This window comes from Perognathus longimembris, chromosome 5 (assembly GCF_023159225.1).
Source record: "Perognathus longimembris pacificus isolate PPM17 chromosome 5, ASM2315922v1, whole genome shotgun sequence".
NCBI classification, from domain to species: Eukaryota; Metazoa; Chordata; class Mammalia; order Rodentia; family Heteromyidae; genus Perognathus; species Perognathus longimembris.
This window is the reverse complement of record NC_063165.1, coordinates 46,257,208-46,275,126: the sequence shown is the minus strand read 5'-3', so window position 1 is coordinate 46,275,126 and position 17,919 is coordinate 46,257,208. Positions and strand designations below refer to the sequence as shown.

Sequence of the window (17,919 nt, the reverse complement as noted above, 5' to 3'; positions counted from 1 at the left end):
ATCACACAGACCAGGAGATGGGCTGCTGTCACTGGTGGATCAGTCTCTACCTTACAAACAGAATTTGGCAAAACATTTCTGTGAGTGGCTACATGGGATGTGGTCTGTTGTTGGTTTGTTTTTCTTCCTTCAATTTTATTCAGAGTCAAGTGAGTCTTTTCAGGGATGAAGAGAAATGCCAGGGTCCTTACTGAAGGTAATATTGGAGTCTAAGCCAGGCACTGGTGGATCATGCCTGTAATCCTAGCTACTCAGGAAGCTGAGATCGGAGGATTGTGGCTCAAAGCCAGCCCAAGCAAGGAAGTCCGTGACACTCTTATTTCCAATTAACCACCAAAAAAAAAAAAAAAGCCAGAAGTGGAACGCAAGTGATAGAGTGCTAGCCTTGAGCAAAAAGCTCAGGGACAGCACCCAGGTCCTGAGTTCAAGCCCCAGGACAGGCACACACAAAAAAAGAAGATAATATTGGAGCTTAATAAAATAAAAATTCACTCATGATACTTTTTAATTTTTTGGGGGGGGCAGGAGAGAAAGTTTATTACCAAACTGCTGGCCTGTGGCCAAGATGATCCATGGCCGGAGAGAAGAGAGAGAAGGGAGAGAAGGACTTTTTAATTTTTTGCATGTGCATCTGCTCCTTTCATACAGACTTGTGGAATTTCAACATCCCAAATACTAAGAAAGCAGAAAACTTTGGTACTCTGGAGCCTTTCACTAACTTCAAAGGCATTAACAACCATCTGTGAACCGGTACAGGAAAAGAGCCTAAATACTTATGTGATTGTTGGGGTAAAATAGAAACCCGTACAGTTCTAAGCAAGGAGTAAGCCACTGTGCCTATTCATAGATCTGTGTGCCCCACCTTTGACACATCAAATAGAAAAGTGCTTAAGATTAGTTAGCCTGAGTAACTTCATCCTGTGCCTGCTCCTACCCTAAGTCTTAGAGGCGAAAAGAAAGCTCTTTTTCCCACTGTTCAATGCTTTGAACACTGATAGCTCCTCCTCCCTCGGTTCCCCTTCTGGTTTGACTCTGAAGGGAAGGAATTCACACAGATCTCAGAGTTGAAGTTGTCAGTCAGATGCTGGTATTCACCGGGCACCCTGACTTTCCACCCTCGTCTCTCTCCTAGCACACGCACACTAATCATCAAATTCAATTTCAGTTTTATAACAAGGAGTGTGGAAAGAGAGGGTGACCGCATCTCTCTGCTCTTTCATGAACAGTTCAGCTCTGAGATCAGAACAGATTCTCTCCTTCCCCGTATCTAAGCAGCATCAGCAACTTTACTTGAGGCCAAGGAATGGGGGTAGAGTTTGGAGGATAGACTCCTCTTTACATCTAAGATAGCTATCTGTTCATGACTGGCCTCCTTCTTCACCAAGAAACCTAGGTATCCTCAATCGAGGTAGGATGATCTAACTTAAAAGTAAGCAAAAATACTTGGGAAGATAATGGTGTACCTCACCCAACACAGAGTGAACATAGTTAATAGGCACTTCATCCAGCATGAACTCTGATAGGTTTGTATTTCAGAAGTAAGTGCTGACGTAGTTGGACACTGGTGGCTCATGCCTACAATCCTAGCTTCTCAAGAGGCTGAGATCTGAGGATCACAGTTTGGGCTGGCTTCAAATCTAAGAAATTCTTATCTCTAATTAACTAGCAAAAAATAAAGGTGGGATTCAAGGTGTGGCTCAAGTGGTAGAGCACCAGCTAAGCTAAGTGTGAGGCCCTGAGTTCAAAATGGACACTAAATGCTGGTGAAGTGCTGAGGTTATAGGAATCATTTTTTTTATCATGTCCTCTATTGTTGTTCTAATGTTCCTTGTGCTATAATAAAAGGAAGAGGGAAGACGCAGCAAGACAGAAAGCAAGAACCTTGTGCTCGTGCAGGTTCCTCTGCCGCTGTAGGGCCAGTGTCAGTTGCTTCTCAGCTTTCTTCACCATCTTTTCATCGTCTTGTAGCGCATGGCTGGTGCGTAGCTCGTGGATCAACTCTAGCCGCTTTTCTTTCCCTTCAAACATCTGCATGAAACCAAGTCAAACAAAAACCTCCCCATTACTATCCTTCCAGGTGACATGCTCTGGAAGTCACACACAGCATACAAAGCATGGGTTCTGTATTGCACAGGGGGCTCTCATTGCAGGTGTGTTCCACCTTGCTAGGATTCGGGCCTGTTTTCTGTGCCTTCAGGGGTTCAGGGAGAAGAGGGGCTTACATGCAGAGAGGTGAGCTGTTAATTCAGCTCCTAATAATGCCTCTCAGAGACTACGTTGCAACTACAGGGTCATAGTAAGAAACTAGAACCTTTTCCTACAATGTCCTGTACTCTCTTCCTGAGATGGTATTTTCCATGGCTGTGATGGTTTTGTTGTTTTGTTTCTTTTGTTTTTATTTTTAACCCAAAAATGTGTCCCTGGCTTGTAATACATACTGTGCTGTCTAAACTGAAGTGAGGCATTCATCCAGGAGCATATTAAATGGAAAGTAAAGAAGAATGCTAAAATCAGGCATGGTGGCACATGCCTATAACCCCAGACCCTATCTGAAAAACTAAAATGAAAGCACAAGGTCTGAGGATGTAGTTCAAGTAGAAGAGCACTTGTCTAACAAGCATGGGGTCCCAAGTTCAATCTCCAGTGCAAAAGAACAGTGCTGAGCACAAGTGCCTCTCTTGCTTCCCTGGACTTAACTCATCAGAACCGAGTCCTGCATGGGCCGCTGGTGGTTCACACTTATAATCACATCTACTCGAGAGGCTGAGATCCTAGGATGACAGTTCAAAGCCAGCATGAGCATATAAATCCAAGAGACTCTTATCCACAACTAACCAGCAAAAAATTGGAAGTGTGTGTGGGGCGGGGGGAGGTAAGTGGTAGAGTGCCAGCCTTGAGTAAAAAAGCCAAGCAGGGGGGCTGGGAATATGGCCTATTGGCAAGAGTGCTTGCCTCATATACACGAAGCCCTGGGTTCAATTCCCCAGCACCACATATATAGAAAACAGCCAGAAATGGTGCCATGGCTCAAGTGGCAGAGTGCTAGAATTGAGCAAAAAGAAGCCAAGGACAGTGCTCAGGCCCTGAGTCCAATGCCCAGGACTGGTAAAAACAACAACAACAAAAAAAAGCCAAGCAGGAACACAGGCTCTGTGTTTAAGCCCCAGTACCTGTACACACACGCACACACACACACGCACACACATATAAACACACCTCAAACTTGTAAGAACTACAGATATCTGGGGGGAAACACAAGTAGCTGGGCTATTCTATCATTTTATTGTGCCTGTGCTGAACACAAATGGTCAGGCTAAAGCTTTACAGCAGAACAAGAGAGCTGAATTTGACGGTAGCTAACTAAACCTCTCTGACTGAAGCTACGTAGCCTGTGAGATTCCTGATAAGAAAAAAAATGAGATGATACATATAGAACAAAGAATAGATAATGTGGGCACATGACATGGTTAAAAAGTATAGCCATTATTATTTTAACTATATCATTGATAATGAAGATATTACTTGATATATGCAAACTCCAATAACTGTATTAGTACACCCTTCTAGAAAACTAGACCGGCTCTTTGTCTTATAACGTTGCTCTATTCAAAATCCAAGTGAGAAAATTTGTGCAGCGAGTATCCCAAAGAACAAAAAAGGTTCACACTGCCTAGGTTCAACTGTGCCAAGGGAGGGAGGCAGGCAGGCACTAGGAGGGACAGACAAGGTGCAAGAGGGAAGCCCCCCCTTCACCCCCATCACACACGTGTATGCATTCTCAAACACAAGCACTGGAAGCTGGACCTACACACCATGTTCTGAACGACTCTGCCCCGGAGTAGCTGTTGCAGGTAGATCACAGCCATTTCTATCTCTTCTTCTTCCTGAGAGAAAAACAGAATAAGAAGCTTGATAACAATAGCAGTTTAAGCAAATGGGGTGTGTGTGTGTGTGTGTGTGTGCAATCTTGAGCTTTTTCCACTCAAGGCCTGCTCTCCTACCTGAGCCACACCTCCACTTCGTGCTTTTTTGCTGGTCAATAGAAGATAAGCAATTCACAGATTTTCCTACTCAGACTGGCGTTTTGTTGTTGTTGTTGTTTGTTTTTTGCCAGTCATGGGGCTTGAACACAGGGCCTGAGCACTGTTCCTGGCTTCTTTTTGCTCAAGGCTAGCACTCTACCACTTGAGCAACACCACTTCTGGCTTCTTTTTTTTCTATATATGTGGTGTTGAGGAATCGAACCCAGGGCTTCACATATATGAAGCAAGCACTCTACCACTAGGCCATATTCCCAGCCCTCCTTGAGTTTTTTGTTTTGTTTTTTTGTTTGTTTGTTTTTGCTCAAGGTTAGTGCTCTACCAGTTGAGCTATAGCTCCACTCAGACTAGCATTGAACTGCAATCTTCACATCATAACTTCCCAAGTAACTAGGATTACAGATGAGCCACTGGCGCCTAGCTCATCAAATGCTTATTTCAAGCAAGACTTATTTCAGACAAGAGGGACTGTGTCAGATGCAGGATTGAAAGATACAAAGCCTGTTTCCTGCTCTCACTGAACATGCTGTACTTCCCTGTCACTCACAGTTTCTTTCTCATTATGAATAATGCATTGCTACCAGGTCATACGAAAGGAAAATGAATGCTCGAACTTCTATAGTATCCCTTCTTATCCTTGCAAAGGATGCCATGTCCAGCAATACCTTGAAGCAGCAAGGACAGTGTGTAACATCCTTTCAGCATGTGTGTGCTCACATTTGCTCATGGATAACAGACAACGCAGCTAGTCTGTTTAAAGTGACGTGCTGTGTGAGAGAATTTAGCAAAACTGGGAAATGAGACTGAATTGGCGATGATGAATCACCTTAAAGAATGGTCCACAGCAGGAAGAGAGAGGTATGGCCTTCTAAAGAAGGGACCTCTAGTCAGAGAAAAGTTTGGGACAGCAGTAGCATTATCACCCACGACAGAGTCTGGAGAAGTGGTGGGTATGGTTCCCTTCATGACAGGAGGCAAAAGGCCTTGGTGAGACCCCACACCCCACACCCTGCTCATCTCCCCACACCCATCTCCTGACCATGAACACAGTAGCCTTCCTCTGGAAGGCTCAGCTGGCAGCTAGTGAATGACCCACTAATGGGGGAGTTCTCCGTGTTTCCAGCAGACCAAAGTGACTTACATCATGACAGCCTCAGCAGTTCCCTGTGGGTTTGTGTGCCCTGAGGCCCTCCTTTATAGCCTCACCAGTTTGGCACCTTGCCCAATTAGAGTTTGGTAGGAAGTGGTTGGGGGACCCCTTCGAGCCATTCCTTACCCAGAAGCCACCCTGTCACAATGTCACCTCCAGCATTTTGTTCCTGTCTGACTGCCATGGTTATCAGCCACTCCCTGGGTGATAAGGAAGTCAGCATGGCCACTGTTCTGTCTTCTTTTGTTTGGCATGAAAGAGGCCTACTGTCTATGCCGATGCTTCATAGATCGTTCTCATTCTTAAAAATGATTAGGTTTAGATTTCAGAGTATGTGTGTGTGTATATGTATGTGCATGTGCACACATACATATGTGTGACTATGTGTTTGATGTCTGATACCTAGGAATACAGACAGAACCAATTTTAAACCAAAGCTTGAGCAACTACCTAACTATTGTGCAGATTTTTTTCAACCCAAACTTTCCTAACAACAAAATTGACTGCCTTACTGAGGCTAACATGTGAAACCAGTCTCCAACTCACATAGGAGCCCATCTCCAAGGTGGGGGTGGGAAGTCGAGCCTGAGGGATGGGGATTCTTTGAAGGTATCGGAGACGTTTCTTTGTTTCCATAACTTTATTCTTCTTGTCCAACAGCTCCTGAAATAAGACAATGAATGTCATCCCTCCTCTTGGTGTTTTCCTCCACTACCAGACTAAGGCTACCTGCTCCAGTGTGAGGACCACCAGCCTTTCTTGAGTTTTAAACTAGATGGGTTTAACTCCTTCCTGATATCCCAATAACAAATATTAAAGGGAGTAAGTGGAGCCTCTCAGGACTTCCACACTGACCATAATTTTAATAGTAGGAATGTGCTGTACATCTAGGTAGCATCAAGTTGTACTAATACAGGTGCAAAGCTAGAAAGCCTATCAGGAAATAACATGACTTCTGTAAGTGAAGGCAATGAACTCTAAGAAAGTTTCCCTGCAGTATGAGAGGGGAAAACGATGAGTGAGGCACATCATGGACATCCTCCAAGGGAGAAAAGTTTAGACAAGAAGGAATGTCAGGTTGTACCTTAGATTCATCATCATGAATGCCCAAGACAGAGCAAAAGTTGGGCAGCGGGGCGTATCTATGTGGAAGCCGTGTGAGAAAGGTCTGTTCTTCCATATAACATTTGTACCTTATGGACCTCTGCTAGCTCATAGTCCATCCTCGCTGTCCGCCTCAGGAAGCCAGACTTAGTGGTGATAACCCTTGGCTTTGGAGCTTTGATTCTCGGTTGTGTCACAAAATCTGGGAGACAAGCCTCAAGCTCAACTAATCCTACAGGAGAAAAGTACATGTTTACAAGGGACATTGTTAATTTTAATATCAGTCTGCCAAGTGGTTTTTTTAGAATGGCTGTTAAGGCATATTTCACATAATAGAACACGTTGTCCAAGTAAAGCTCATTTCTGTCTATATAATTAATGCAGGCTCTAAGTGACCTAGACTGTAAGAAACACTTTGTAAAACTAAATATATTGTCAAACAGCGTATTGGTGGCTCATGCCTATAATCCTAGTTACTCAGGAGTCTGAGATCTGAAGATCAGGGTTCAAAGCCAGCCAGCCTGGACAAGAAAGTCTGTGAGATTCTTATCTCCAGATAACTACCAAAAATCTAGAAATGGCACCATGGTTCAAAGTGATAAAGCACTAGTCTTATGGACAAAAGCTCAAAGACAGCGCTCAGGCCCTGAGTTCAAGCCCCAGGACTGGCACACACAAAAAATATTGTCCTATGAAAAAGGAACAGACCGGGATGGAGAGAGAGAAAGAGCAGCACTGCACAAAAGGAAATGTACTCTTTGCTTGACATGTAACTGTAACCTTCTGCTTAATAAAGATTAAAAAAAAAGTCCACAATAATAATAGGAGATGATGATCCTATCTATGCTCCCTGGTGCCAGCACTAAAGACACTCACCAATCTGTCATAGTCTGCTCTGGATATGGCAGGCCAGAGCTATAACTTTAGCAATGTAAAACTAATTCTCAATCTTGGCCACTCAAAGCTTTAACTATGTGAACTGAAATATACAAATCTGCTTGCTCTTGACATAGTCCTCTCAATGAACTCACCACCTGTTATCTATCCTCATGCCCCCTGGTTTTCTGGCATTTCTTTGATGATGTCACTATACATCTCTTAATTGCTTCATAAACCTGGTATAAAATAATTTTGCTACTTCATTTTTGTAGAACAGATTAATAATGCCATTAAATGTATTTTAAACATAGTTGGGTGCCAGTGGCTCATGCCTGTTATCCTAGCTACTCAGGAGGCTGAGATGCATAGGATCTTGATTTGAGGCCAGTCTAGGGGGGAAAAAAAGCCCAAAATAATCAACAAAATTGCAACGTGTGGTTCAAGTGGTAGAACCTCACCCAAGCAAGCAAGCCACGTGAACATAAAGCTAAGCCAAGTTGGAACCTCAGTACTTCCCCAAATCCCATTAAATTAAAACAAATCACTACAGGCACTGGTGGCTTGTACCTGTAATTCTAGCTACTTAGGAGGCCAAGATCTGAGGGTCAAGGTTTGAAGCCAGCCCAGGCAGGAAAGTCCATGAAGCTTTATGTCCAATTTACCACTAAAAAGCCAGAAATGCATGTGTAGCTCAAGTGGTAGAATGCTATCCTTGAGCAAAAAAGCTCAGTGACAGTGCCTCATCCCTGAGTTCAAGCCCCAGGACTTGCCCACACACAAAAAACTCACTTCTGTATTTCCCAGGCTGGCCCCAAACTCTTAGACTAAAGTAATCCATCTGCTTCAGCTTCCTGACTAACTAGGATCACAGATATATGCCAGCCACATTTAGTTAGCATTTTTAAATATTTAGTTGTTAACTGAGTTTTACTCTCTGCCAAATTGTTCTAAAGTATGTCCAATTATTTATTTAAGTCCTGGTAGTTTCATTGGTTTGTGTGAACTATTAACGAGTATAATAAACCTGTACTGTGGAGTTGTTTTTCAAATATTTCATTGAAACCTTTTAATATGAATTCATATACTGGTATGTCTATAGACCTATAGAGACTTGTATGTCTCTTAGACCTCATCAATCACTTACCTTCGTAGGTGTTGAGATAGTAGTTTTTTACCACAAACTGCTGTGCATTGTTGTCTGGGAAACGACCCAGGCGAGACAGAGGGCCATAGACCTGTGACCCATAGTCAGCATACTCCTTGATGATATCTCTCCTCTCCAACTTCCCTTCTATGTTCTTTGACTTGGACAGAAATTTCCTCATTGCTGTAATGAGACATACCTCCATGAATACCTCCAAAAATCGTGTTCTAAATTATAAAGGCAGAATGGCAAACCAGTTTTAGTTTTATTCATGAGGAAACAACTGGATTGAATGAATTTCACAGTCTGCAGCCTGAAGGCAATACTGAAAATGCATATGCACATATGCATGTAACACATAATGTCAATAGTTTGTCTGCCTGGTAGAACACAGACACTTAATTTTCTTGGAGAATGATTTTTTCCTTCTATTCTTCCATTGTTGAGAAACTAGTTTCCTGTCACCCCTAACCTATTTGACTCACCAAGCTTAGGAGAGAATTTTATCATAGCTAAATCACATTTGGCCCAAGGCCTAAAGCAGAGCCCCTGACATTTGCTTTCCTGTCTCTACCACACCTACCGGACATGTGTTTGTGCTGAATTTTGGCCACTTTCTCCTCTTTGGCTTCCTGCAGTCGACACCACTGTGCATTCAGTTGCCTCGTATTCAATTCATTTTGATTCTCTGCTCGCTGCTTCAGCAGCTCTTGCAAAAGCTCCAGACGAATATCCTGCAATCTTCAAATCAATTTCAAAGCATTAAAAAATATCTGGTATCCCTGGACTGCAGGCATGGCCCATGTGTCAGAGCACTTGCCCAGAAAGTACAAGGCCTTGAGTTCAAATCTCAGCAGCAGGGGGCTGGGGATATAGCCTAGTGGCAAGAGTGCCTGCCTCGGATACACGAGGCCCTAGGTTCAATTCCCCAGAACCACATATACAGAAAACGGCCAGAATCGGCGCTGTGGCTCAAGTGGCAGAGTGCTAGCCTTGAGCAAAAAGAAGCCAGGGACAGTGCTCAGGCCCTGAGTCCAAGGCCCAGGACTGGCCAAAAAAAAAAAAAAATCTCAGCAGCAGCAAAATTTTAAAAAATATATAATAATAGGTTTCATTCCTCTCTAGAGTGGACAATATAGTCACATGCTGCATAACAACATCATGTACAACAACGGACCACATAACCACGACGATCCTGTAAGATATTAAGAAGCTGAAGATTCCTCCTGCTGACATCACCACCATAGTAATATCACAGTGCAACACATCACTCATGTGAGGTGATGCTGCTCAACACACCTGTTGTGCAGCTGTCCCTACAGAGTGTTCTAGGCTTGCAACTGATGATAAATAACTACTGTTTTGTGCATTTACAAAATGATACTTGCATTGTTATTTTCATGTATATAATCTGCCATGCTACATTGGCAGAGCCTTACCCATCTCTTTTTTACTGTACCTCTTGGTCATACTGAGATGCCACAATGAATGACTGATGTATACTTTGTAGGTTTGCCCTGTAATGTTCACACAATAGAATTACCTAGTGGCACATGCTCAGAATGCATTTCCATCACGCAACAGCCTCTGACTGATTTAGAGGCTCAGTTCTCTATCACCTTGCCTCAGTTCCTTCAATTGCAAAATGAAGGTGGTGGTGGTCATCTTATAAGATGCTGGTGAGCATTGGTGAGTTTATGTTCAGAAGTGCTGAAGGCCTCATACTGAAGCACACATAGAACACTTTGGAAGGCTTGGTAGGGCATGGATTGCTGCTCCACTCGTGATTCAGTGGATCTGTGACTTTTCTGTCTGATAAGATGCATTGATAGCAAGGACCCAGGTAATGGTGGTGCATCAGGCCTGAGGATTGCACTCTGAGAACCACTGGCTTAGCACATGGTAGGCGCTTTGTAAAGTGCTGCAAGCTCAGTACCTCCAAATCATCACCACCACCATCATTGTTGTTATTGTCAACCTGATGTCATTTTCTTTTTCTTTTTGATGATACTGGAATTTGAACTCAGGATTTTCTGCTTGTTAGTCTGGTGCTCTCCTATCTGAGACATGCCCCCAGCCCTCTTTTGCTTTGGGTACTTCTGAAATAGGTTTTGACTGGCTTAGGGTGGCCTATAATGTAATCCTATTTACATTTCCCACATAGGTAGGATGACAGGGACATGCCACTACACTGACCACTTTAGAAGTGGTCTCACCATTTTCTTTTTGCCTCAGTTGGCCTTAAACCCCAATCTTGCACATCCATATCTCTTGAGTGGCTAGGGTTATAGGCATAAGCACCAAGCTCTGCTACCCTTTCATCATCCATCAACACCCAACTCAGAGGCTGCCCTTCCTAAGTCACCCACTGCAAACAGAGCTAATTGTTTTCACCTGGGCTCCTCTAGCACTTTGTGTACAGAACAGCACATATCACCTGGGAGGCTCTCGGCATGGAGCTGGTCTGGAGGCCTTTTGCCTCATCCTCTGCCCACCTACTCACCCCAATCCCCAGTGAAGTATAAGGAGTTCTGGTGGGACCAAGCAGTTTCTATTCCTACATGCTTCTCTATCTTATAGCCCAGAGCTTAGCACTTAGGAGGGAATGGAAATATGTTTATTAAAATGTTTTTCAGAGCCAGGCACCAGTGGCTTACACCTGTAATCCTAGCTATTCAGGAGGCTGTGATCTGAGGATCTCGGTTCAAAGCCAGCCTGGACAGAAAAGTTTGTGAGACACTTATTTCCAATTAACTGCTTTGCACAAGTGCTAGTCTTGAGCAAAAGAACTCAGGGCCCAGGCCCTGAGTTCTAGCCCCATGACCAACAAAAACAGAAAAGTTTTCAGCTTAACAAATAAACATACCATCTCTATTGATGTCTTCATATGGCTAGATACATTCTTAATATTTTTAATGCCTCTGACAAGACACATTCCTCTCCAGAGGACAGCAATAAATTAAAATTTCTGCAGATAAAGATTGAATACCTTGACACTTACTTTGCTCCAGATACTGTTTTTAGTAAGCTTTTCCCAAAACATCACATAATCTGATTCAAGCCTAATCAGAAAGTATTGGGGCAGGGGGGAAGAGACACACTTTAAATTTCTGAGCAAGCTGAGTGGTCCTGCCATGATCCTCAGCTCTCCTGTATGTCAGGGACCTTGGAAACACTGTGATAAGCAACGAAGTACCTCCTCCTGGCCTAGGACAGAGTGCAAGCTCCACAGGTGTTCTTGCTCCTTTGCTTGTTAAGGGGATTATAATCTTTGGTTGTAGTAATTTCTCATCATCTCTATATATCAACAACAATTACTCAAAGTATATCAGTTAAAATGACTGAACACTCAAGTAGAAAGGCCTCCACATTTTATTATTTGTGTTTACTGGTAGCTAAGCTCATGTGTGCCTGGAAGAGGACCACAATTTGCTTTCTAGTAGGAATGTCCCCTCAGCTCTCACTAGAACCCATGTCCTTGTGGTGACCCCAATGCCATGGCTAGGAGGCAGCTTGATGGGTTTCGAAGGTGGCTAAGGCCCAGGCACGTAGCACTTGAAATGAACACAAAAACAGTTTGGAGGATGCTCTGCAGGAACCATGGAGGTGCTTTAACAGTCTAGAGAGATCCTGGAGAAAAAGGGAGAAGAATCAGAACGGCCATGGAGTAGCTTCGGGAATGAGTTCCCTGCTGAACGTCACACTCCTGGGGACATTATCCCTTTCTAGAGAGAAAATTACAACAGCCTCGTGGACCAAATCAGGAATGCATGATTAGTCATGAAAATGCCAGAAACCCTGTTTGCCAGCTCTGTAAGAGAAGAATTGCTTTGAAACAAGACATCTGGGGAAATGCTTTACAGATTTAAAAAAAAAATATATATATATATGTATATATGAACGTTACTCCCATCCAGCCAGTCATGATTGGGGGTCAGCAAACATACTTCTCAATCTCCTGATCTCTGAAGAGCCACTCCTTCCTCTCCATCTCATTCATCATCTTCCTCCTCTTCTCAAACTGGGAAGTGTCGCTCAGAGGAGGAAGGGTGGCCTCCCAAGCGCGCTTCTCCCGGGCTCGTTCTATCATTTCCACCTCAGCCTGTCCTGCTGGGAGTCCTCGGCCTGCGGGATGACATGTCACACCTCAGAAGCAAATGAGAAACCCACGTGTGCTCAGTGTATCATTGACTCCTATTATCTTCTCTGAGTCAAGGGGTGCGATAGGACACAGCTGTCAGGAAAGGTGATCTAGATGCACCTGTGTCATCAGTGCCCTGTACTGCCTGGCAGGTAACTGAGCTGGGAGATGTTTGACTTGCTTATAAGAAGCTGGAAAGCATCTAAGAAATACTGAGCAACCACTAACTAATCTTGTATTGGACAAATCCATACTTTGGAATGCAAAGAATAGCAATGTCCTAAGGGGCAAATAGAGAGGTAGAGAATCTGTTGTTTAAAAGTTTAAAAAATTACTTGTTGAAAACAACAGATAATGAAGGAATAGTCATTGGCTGAGAATCCCTCATCTTGGTGTCCCACAGTGAATTAAAACTTAGAATGCTCCCTCATTTCAGAAGGGTGGGTGGGGTCATTGATTATGTCATCTGACCATCTCAGAGGCACTGGCTCAGATCTGACTTCCTTATGGCTGTCTGGACTGAGGTGTGGGGACCTAGTGACATTCAAGTGGCAAGCATGTCAAAATGTACCCTTGGTTTACTGACCCAGGTACTAAAGGAAATGAGAGCTGTCTGATCACTGAACTCCAATAAACCAAACTTTGTTCTATTTTCCTCGTTACAGGAATATTAATTAATATTAAGTAGGCCAGGTGCTGGTGGCTCAGGCCTAGAATCTTCGCTACTCAGGAGGCTGAGATCTGAGGAACACTGTTCAAAACCAGGAAAGTCCAGGAGACTCTTATCTCCAACAAACTACTCAGAAATAGCTGGAAGTAACGCTGTGGCTCAAGTGGTAGAGTGCTAGCCCTGAGCAAAAGAAGCTCAGAGACAACACCGAGGTCCTGAGTTCAAATTCAAAGACCAGCAAACACACATACAAAAGTAGTAATGATAATTTTGTTATGTTTATATTTACAAAAAACAAATAATATATGGACCCACTATCTGGCTTTGAAAATTACAGAAACAGCTATAGTTCTTCTGTGACCTCACCCTTCCCAGAAGCAATCACAGGACACTTTAGAGAGTGTGCTGTCAATTTTTTTCTTTTAGTTTATATTATGTTCAAGTAAATGATAAATTTTATGTATATAATATGTATGTATACACATATATTTATAAGTTACACATGCAATTCTGCATGGAGTTTTTGTTAACCTAAGAACAAAATACTATGCAAATAATATCATAAACACAGAGCTTTAACAACTGTACAAACACATTTTTTATATATACTATGTATGTGTGTATGCTCATACACATGCATGTGCTGGTCCTGGGGTTTGAACTCAGGGCTGTGGTGCTGTTTCTGAACTTTTTTGCTCAAGTCTAGAACTCTACCATTTGAGCCACCACTCCATTTCCAGCTGTTTTGGTGGTTAATTGGAGATAAGAGACTTACACACTTTCCTGCTCCAGCTGGCTACACACTGAGACACTTAGATCTCAGCCTCCTGAGTTGCTAGGATTACAAGTATGAGCCACCAGTGGCCAGCTCATCTTAACTTTTATATAAAAGAAGTTAAAAGACAAGTTGATATTTCTTTCATCCACCCTTTATTCTTACCCCCTTTCCAAAGGAAACACACAAAGGAACTTTGGGATTTTCCTTGCAGTCAATGTTGGCATTCTATATGGTAGATGTGTAGCTCAACTTTGAGAGAAAAGGCCAAGCAAGAGTGGGAGGCCCTGAACTCAAGCCCCTACCATGGACACACACACAAATCCAAAATCTTAGCAGTTTAGATACAGATTTGTGCATAATGACTTACAATGATAATAAAAGATGTCATTTCTTAAATCATTTTCAATATGCCAACAACTGTTCTCACCCACTTGATCATCAGAAATTATTCTTATTTAACTACTAAAAAGACCATGGGGCTGAAAGGTGAAGTGAGAGCACCAGGTCACAGCTGGTGAGGGGCGGGGACTGGATTTGAACAAAGTAGTCTAGCTCTGAGTTCTCACACAATGCAGTCTCTCCTTTGCTAATAGACTCAAGTATGAACCAGAAACCAGAGCTGCTTCAAACATAAACCAAAATGACACATGACATACAAGCTAATTGCAAAATGGGTTTTTCTTCCATGTTTGCGCACGTGGTTCCACACCACCTGCATGATTCTGGAACTTGTCTTTTTCACCCAGCCTTGTTTGAAGGATTTAAGCCATAATGACCTACAGAGATCTAAGACCTCATTACAATTCAAGCTGACTCACAGATGGACATTTTTAGAGATTTGGGGTAGGCATCCTTTTGTGCCCATGTGTGAGCTTTTCTAGAATTCTTAGAGGAGGAAATGTTGGTGTCTGGTAGCTAGCCCATAAAACATGATCATTTTGTAAGGACATTTGATGAATGTGATTTTTCCCAACTTAAAAAAAATAGATACTACTTCTATACATAGGAAAACTACTAAGTCTTGTGTCTTGATTTCAACATCAGTAACCTTGTGGAGCTTTCTTCTTAGCTCTGGTCATTTATTTTACTAGTTTTAAAAATGAGCATCGTTAGTCAGCCACCAGCGGCTCATGCCTATAATCAGCTACTCAGGAGGCTGAGATCTGAGGATCACAAATCAAAGCCAAGCCAGTCACAAAAGTCTGTGAGACACTTACCTCCATTAGCCACCAAAAAGTGGACCATGGAACTATAGCTAGCCTTAAGTAAAAAAGATCAGGGCCAGTGCCCAGGCCTGGAGCTCAAGCCCCAAGACTAGCATACACACACCCATATGCACACACGCACTCACACACACATTTCTATATTTGCACTTATTTCTTCGTAGCACCTTAAAAGTTATACTATGAGATATAATCTGGTATTTTTCCCTTGTGAAAAATATGACTTCTCTCTCACAATTTTTGCACTCTTCATTTTTGTTTTGTCTTTTCTTTACCACTGTTTTATCTTCAGATAGAGGGTTTCGATTTAAAATATCCATTTGTGTGCACAATGCATCTTTTTTTTTTCTTGTCAGTCCTGGGCCTTGGACTCGGCTTGAGCACTGTCCCTGGCTTCTCTTTGCTCAAGGCTAGCACTCTGCCACTTGAGCCACAGCACCACTTCTGGCCATTTTCTATATATGTGGTGCTGGGGAATTGAACCCAGGGCTTCATGTATACGAATCAAGCACTCTTGCCACTAGACCATATTCCCAGCACCCACAATGCATCTTGATCAGAGTAGCCTCTTCCATTTTTCTCTCCCCCTCACATTTCTATCCCTTTACTACCTGGCTCCTCAAAATTCCATTTTCATACATGTATGTTATATATTATAACTGTATTCACCTACCCTTTCCTCTCTCCATCTTTTCTTTTCTTAATAGATGTGAATTCTTTAAAAAGGTGTTTGGTTTGGTTCAGTGCCAGTCCTAGGGATTGAACACTGTCTTTGAATTTTTTGTTGTGGAGGGGATTTGTTTTTGTTTGTTTGTTTTGTTGTTCTCTCAAGGCTAGTGCTCTACCACTATCCTGCTTCTTACTCAGTAGAATATTCTTTGTGAGGATTTATGTCTTTCTGCAGTCCTGGCAAATCTTTGCCATTATCTTTCCTTGAATTGCTTCTCTTCCATCTCTTCCAGCCTCACTGTCTGGAGCTTATTTATCCTTTTCCCTTTTTCTTTCATCTTCTTCTACCTCTGAATGTTTAATTCTAGAATTTCATTCATTTTCCCCCCAACATCTGTTAGCCACTCATATGTCTTCTTTTGAGAAATGTCTATTAAGGTACTTCGCCCATTTTTAATTTTGGCTACATTTCTTGTTATTGAATAGTGTGCATTCCATGGATATTTCAAATATGAGTGCTTTATCTGATGTATAATGTGCATATGTTTTCTCTCAATCTGTGGGTTAACTCTTTGTCCTATAAGCCAGAGTGGTGTGTGTGTATGTGCACATGTGTGTATAAGTGTGTGGTCTCCTGGGAGTGAGCAGCATACCTATCAATGAGTAGTGTCATCTCCAAATACTCCCAACTCACCCCATGTCAGAGTAGCCAGGGTCAAGAGCTCTGGGATAGTGTCCTGACACACGACGTATTCTGGGGAGTAGGGGTCTGTTTGTGTATCAGCATCCCGGTAATCAGTCTGGGTGGCCACTGTAGACTTTAAAGAGACAGGTAGGTGTGCAGTAGTATCAGGAGTATAGGCATAAGGTTCAATCCTAAAAGGAGAAAAGTATTTTAAAATGTGAAACTTAGTGTGATTATTTAAACACTATATAATCATCTAGAAATGAAACTTGGAACTTCACTAAACCCCTTCCCACTTCATTCTAAATTCAGTTAACCAGGATTATGGCCCCCAAATTTTGACAGGATTATCTGGTTCTTCTCACTTCCAACAGGAAACAGAATGGTAATAAATCTGTCACTCTATCTAGTTAGTATCTACCCATGTGCCATTGGGAAAGATTGTGGGATGGAGATACTTGTTTGTTTGTTTTTAAAAAAATCATTGCCCAGGGTATATTGTGTGGAAAATGTCACAATGAACTCCCTTGTGTATATTGATTTCAAAAAATAAAACGGATTCTGGGGTATTGTAAAACACTTTTGGACCTATTCAGAATAATCACACCTTCTGGTTCCATTGCAGCTTTCAGTTACGTACCCAATTTATATGATTCTCTGCAGAAATACATGAGAGGAAAGAGAAGATACATTTTCTGTGACAGAGCAAGAAAGTAAGGCTGCTGCAATAATTAATGTTGGGATTACTTGCGTAACATTTAGAAAAGTTACTGAATCCCTTTCATAGTATTCCCTACTATTTTTTAATAGTAGAATTACAGAGAATTGTTTTCATCTTTTATAGTTGTCTAAATTTCCTGATTTTCAACCACCTATATGTATTGTTTTAAAAATAAAGTGCTGGGCTCTGTGTCTCACATCTGAAATCCTAGTTACTCAAGAGGCTGAGGTCTAGGATCACAGTTTAAAGCCAGCCAAGGCTGAAAAGTCCATGAGACTCTTATCTCTAATAAACTACCAAAAAGCTGAAAGCAGAGCTGTGGCTCAAGTGGTAGAGAGCTAGCCTTGAGCAAAAGAAGCTCAGGACAGCACCTACACCCAGAGTTCAAGCCTCAAGACCAGCACCAAAAGTAAATAAATAAATAAAAATAAGAAAGAAAAAATATAGCCACTTTGATTTAAAAGATAACTTTTGGACTGAAGATATGACTCAGAGATAAGGGGCCTGCCTAATAAGTGAGAGGTCTTGAATTCCAACCTCACTACCTCCAAAAGTAATAACAATGATCATTTTTCCTAGTTGCTAGGTATGCTTAAAACATATAAATAATACATTTATAATGGAGAAAACAGAGAGATAGTTCTACTTTGAAAAATAGTGGCAATGACAGGAACATAGGTAAGAGCACAGCATAGTCAGGGTTTACCTCCTTGAA

At 42.2% G+C, this 17,919-nt stretch overlaps 1 protein-coding gene across 1 annotated transcript in view; it reads right to left on the bottom strand.

The window, feature by feature from the left end:
- Window positions 1–17,919, bottom strand: part of Cfap91 (cilia and flagella associated protein 91) — a 42,740-nt gene that overhangs the window by 14,789 nt on the left and 10,032 nt on the right. The window contains exons 6-13 of the mRNA XM_048345823.1: window positions 16,493–16,674; window positions 12,265–12,442; window positions 8,901–9,058; window positions 8,318–8,500; window positions 6,384–6,526; window positions 5,737–5,853; window positions 3,813–3,884; window positions 1,882–2,028 (exon numbers count right to left, since the gene is read on the bottom strand). Of these exons, the coding sequence (XP_048201780.1) occupies window positions 1,882–2,028; window positions 3,813–3,884; window positions 5,737–5,853; window positions 6,384–6,526; window positions 8,318–8,500; window positions 8,901–9,058; window positions 12,265–12,442; window positions 16,493–16,674 (1,180 nt within the window). The remainder of the gene's footprint in view (window positions 1–1,881; window positions 2,029–3,812; window positions 3,885–5,736; window positions 5,854–6,383; window positions 6,527–8,317; window positions 8,501–8,900; window positions 9,059–12,264; window positions 12,443–16,492; window positions 16,675–17,919) is intronic.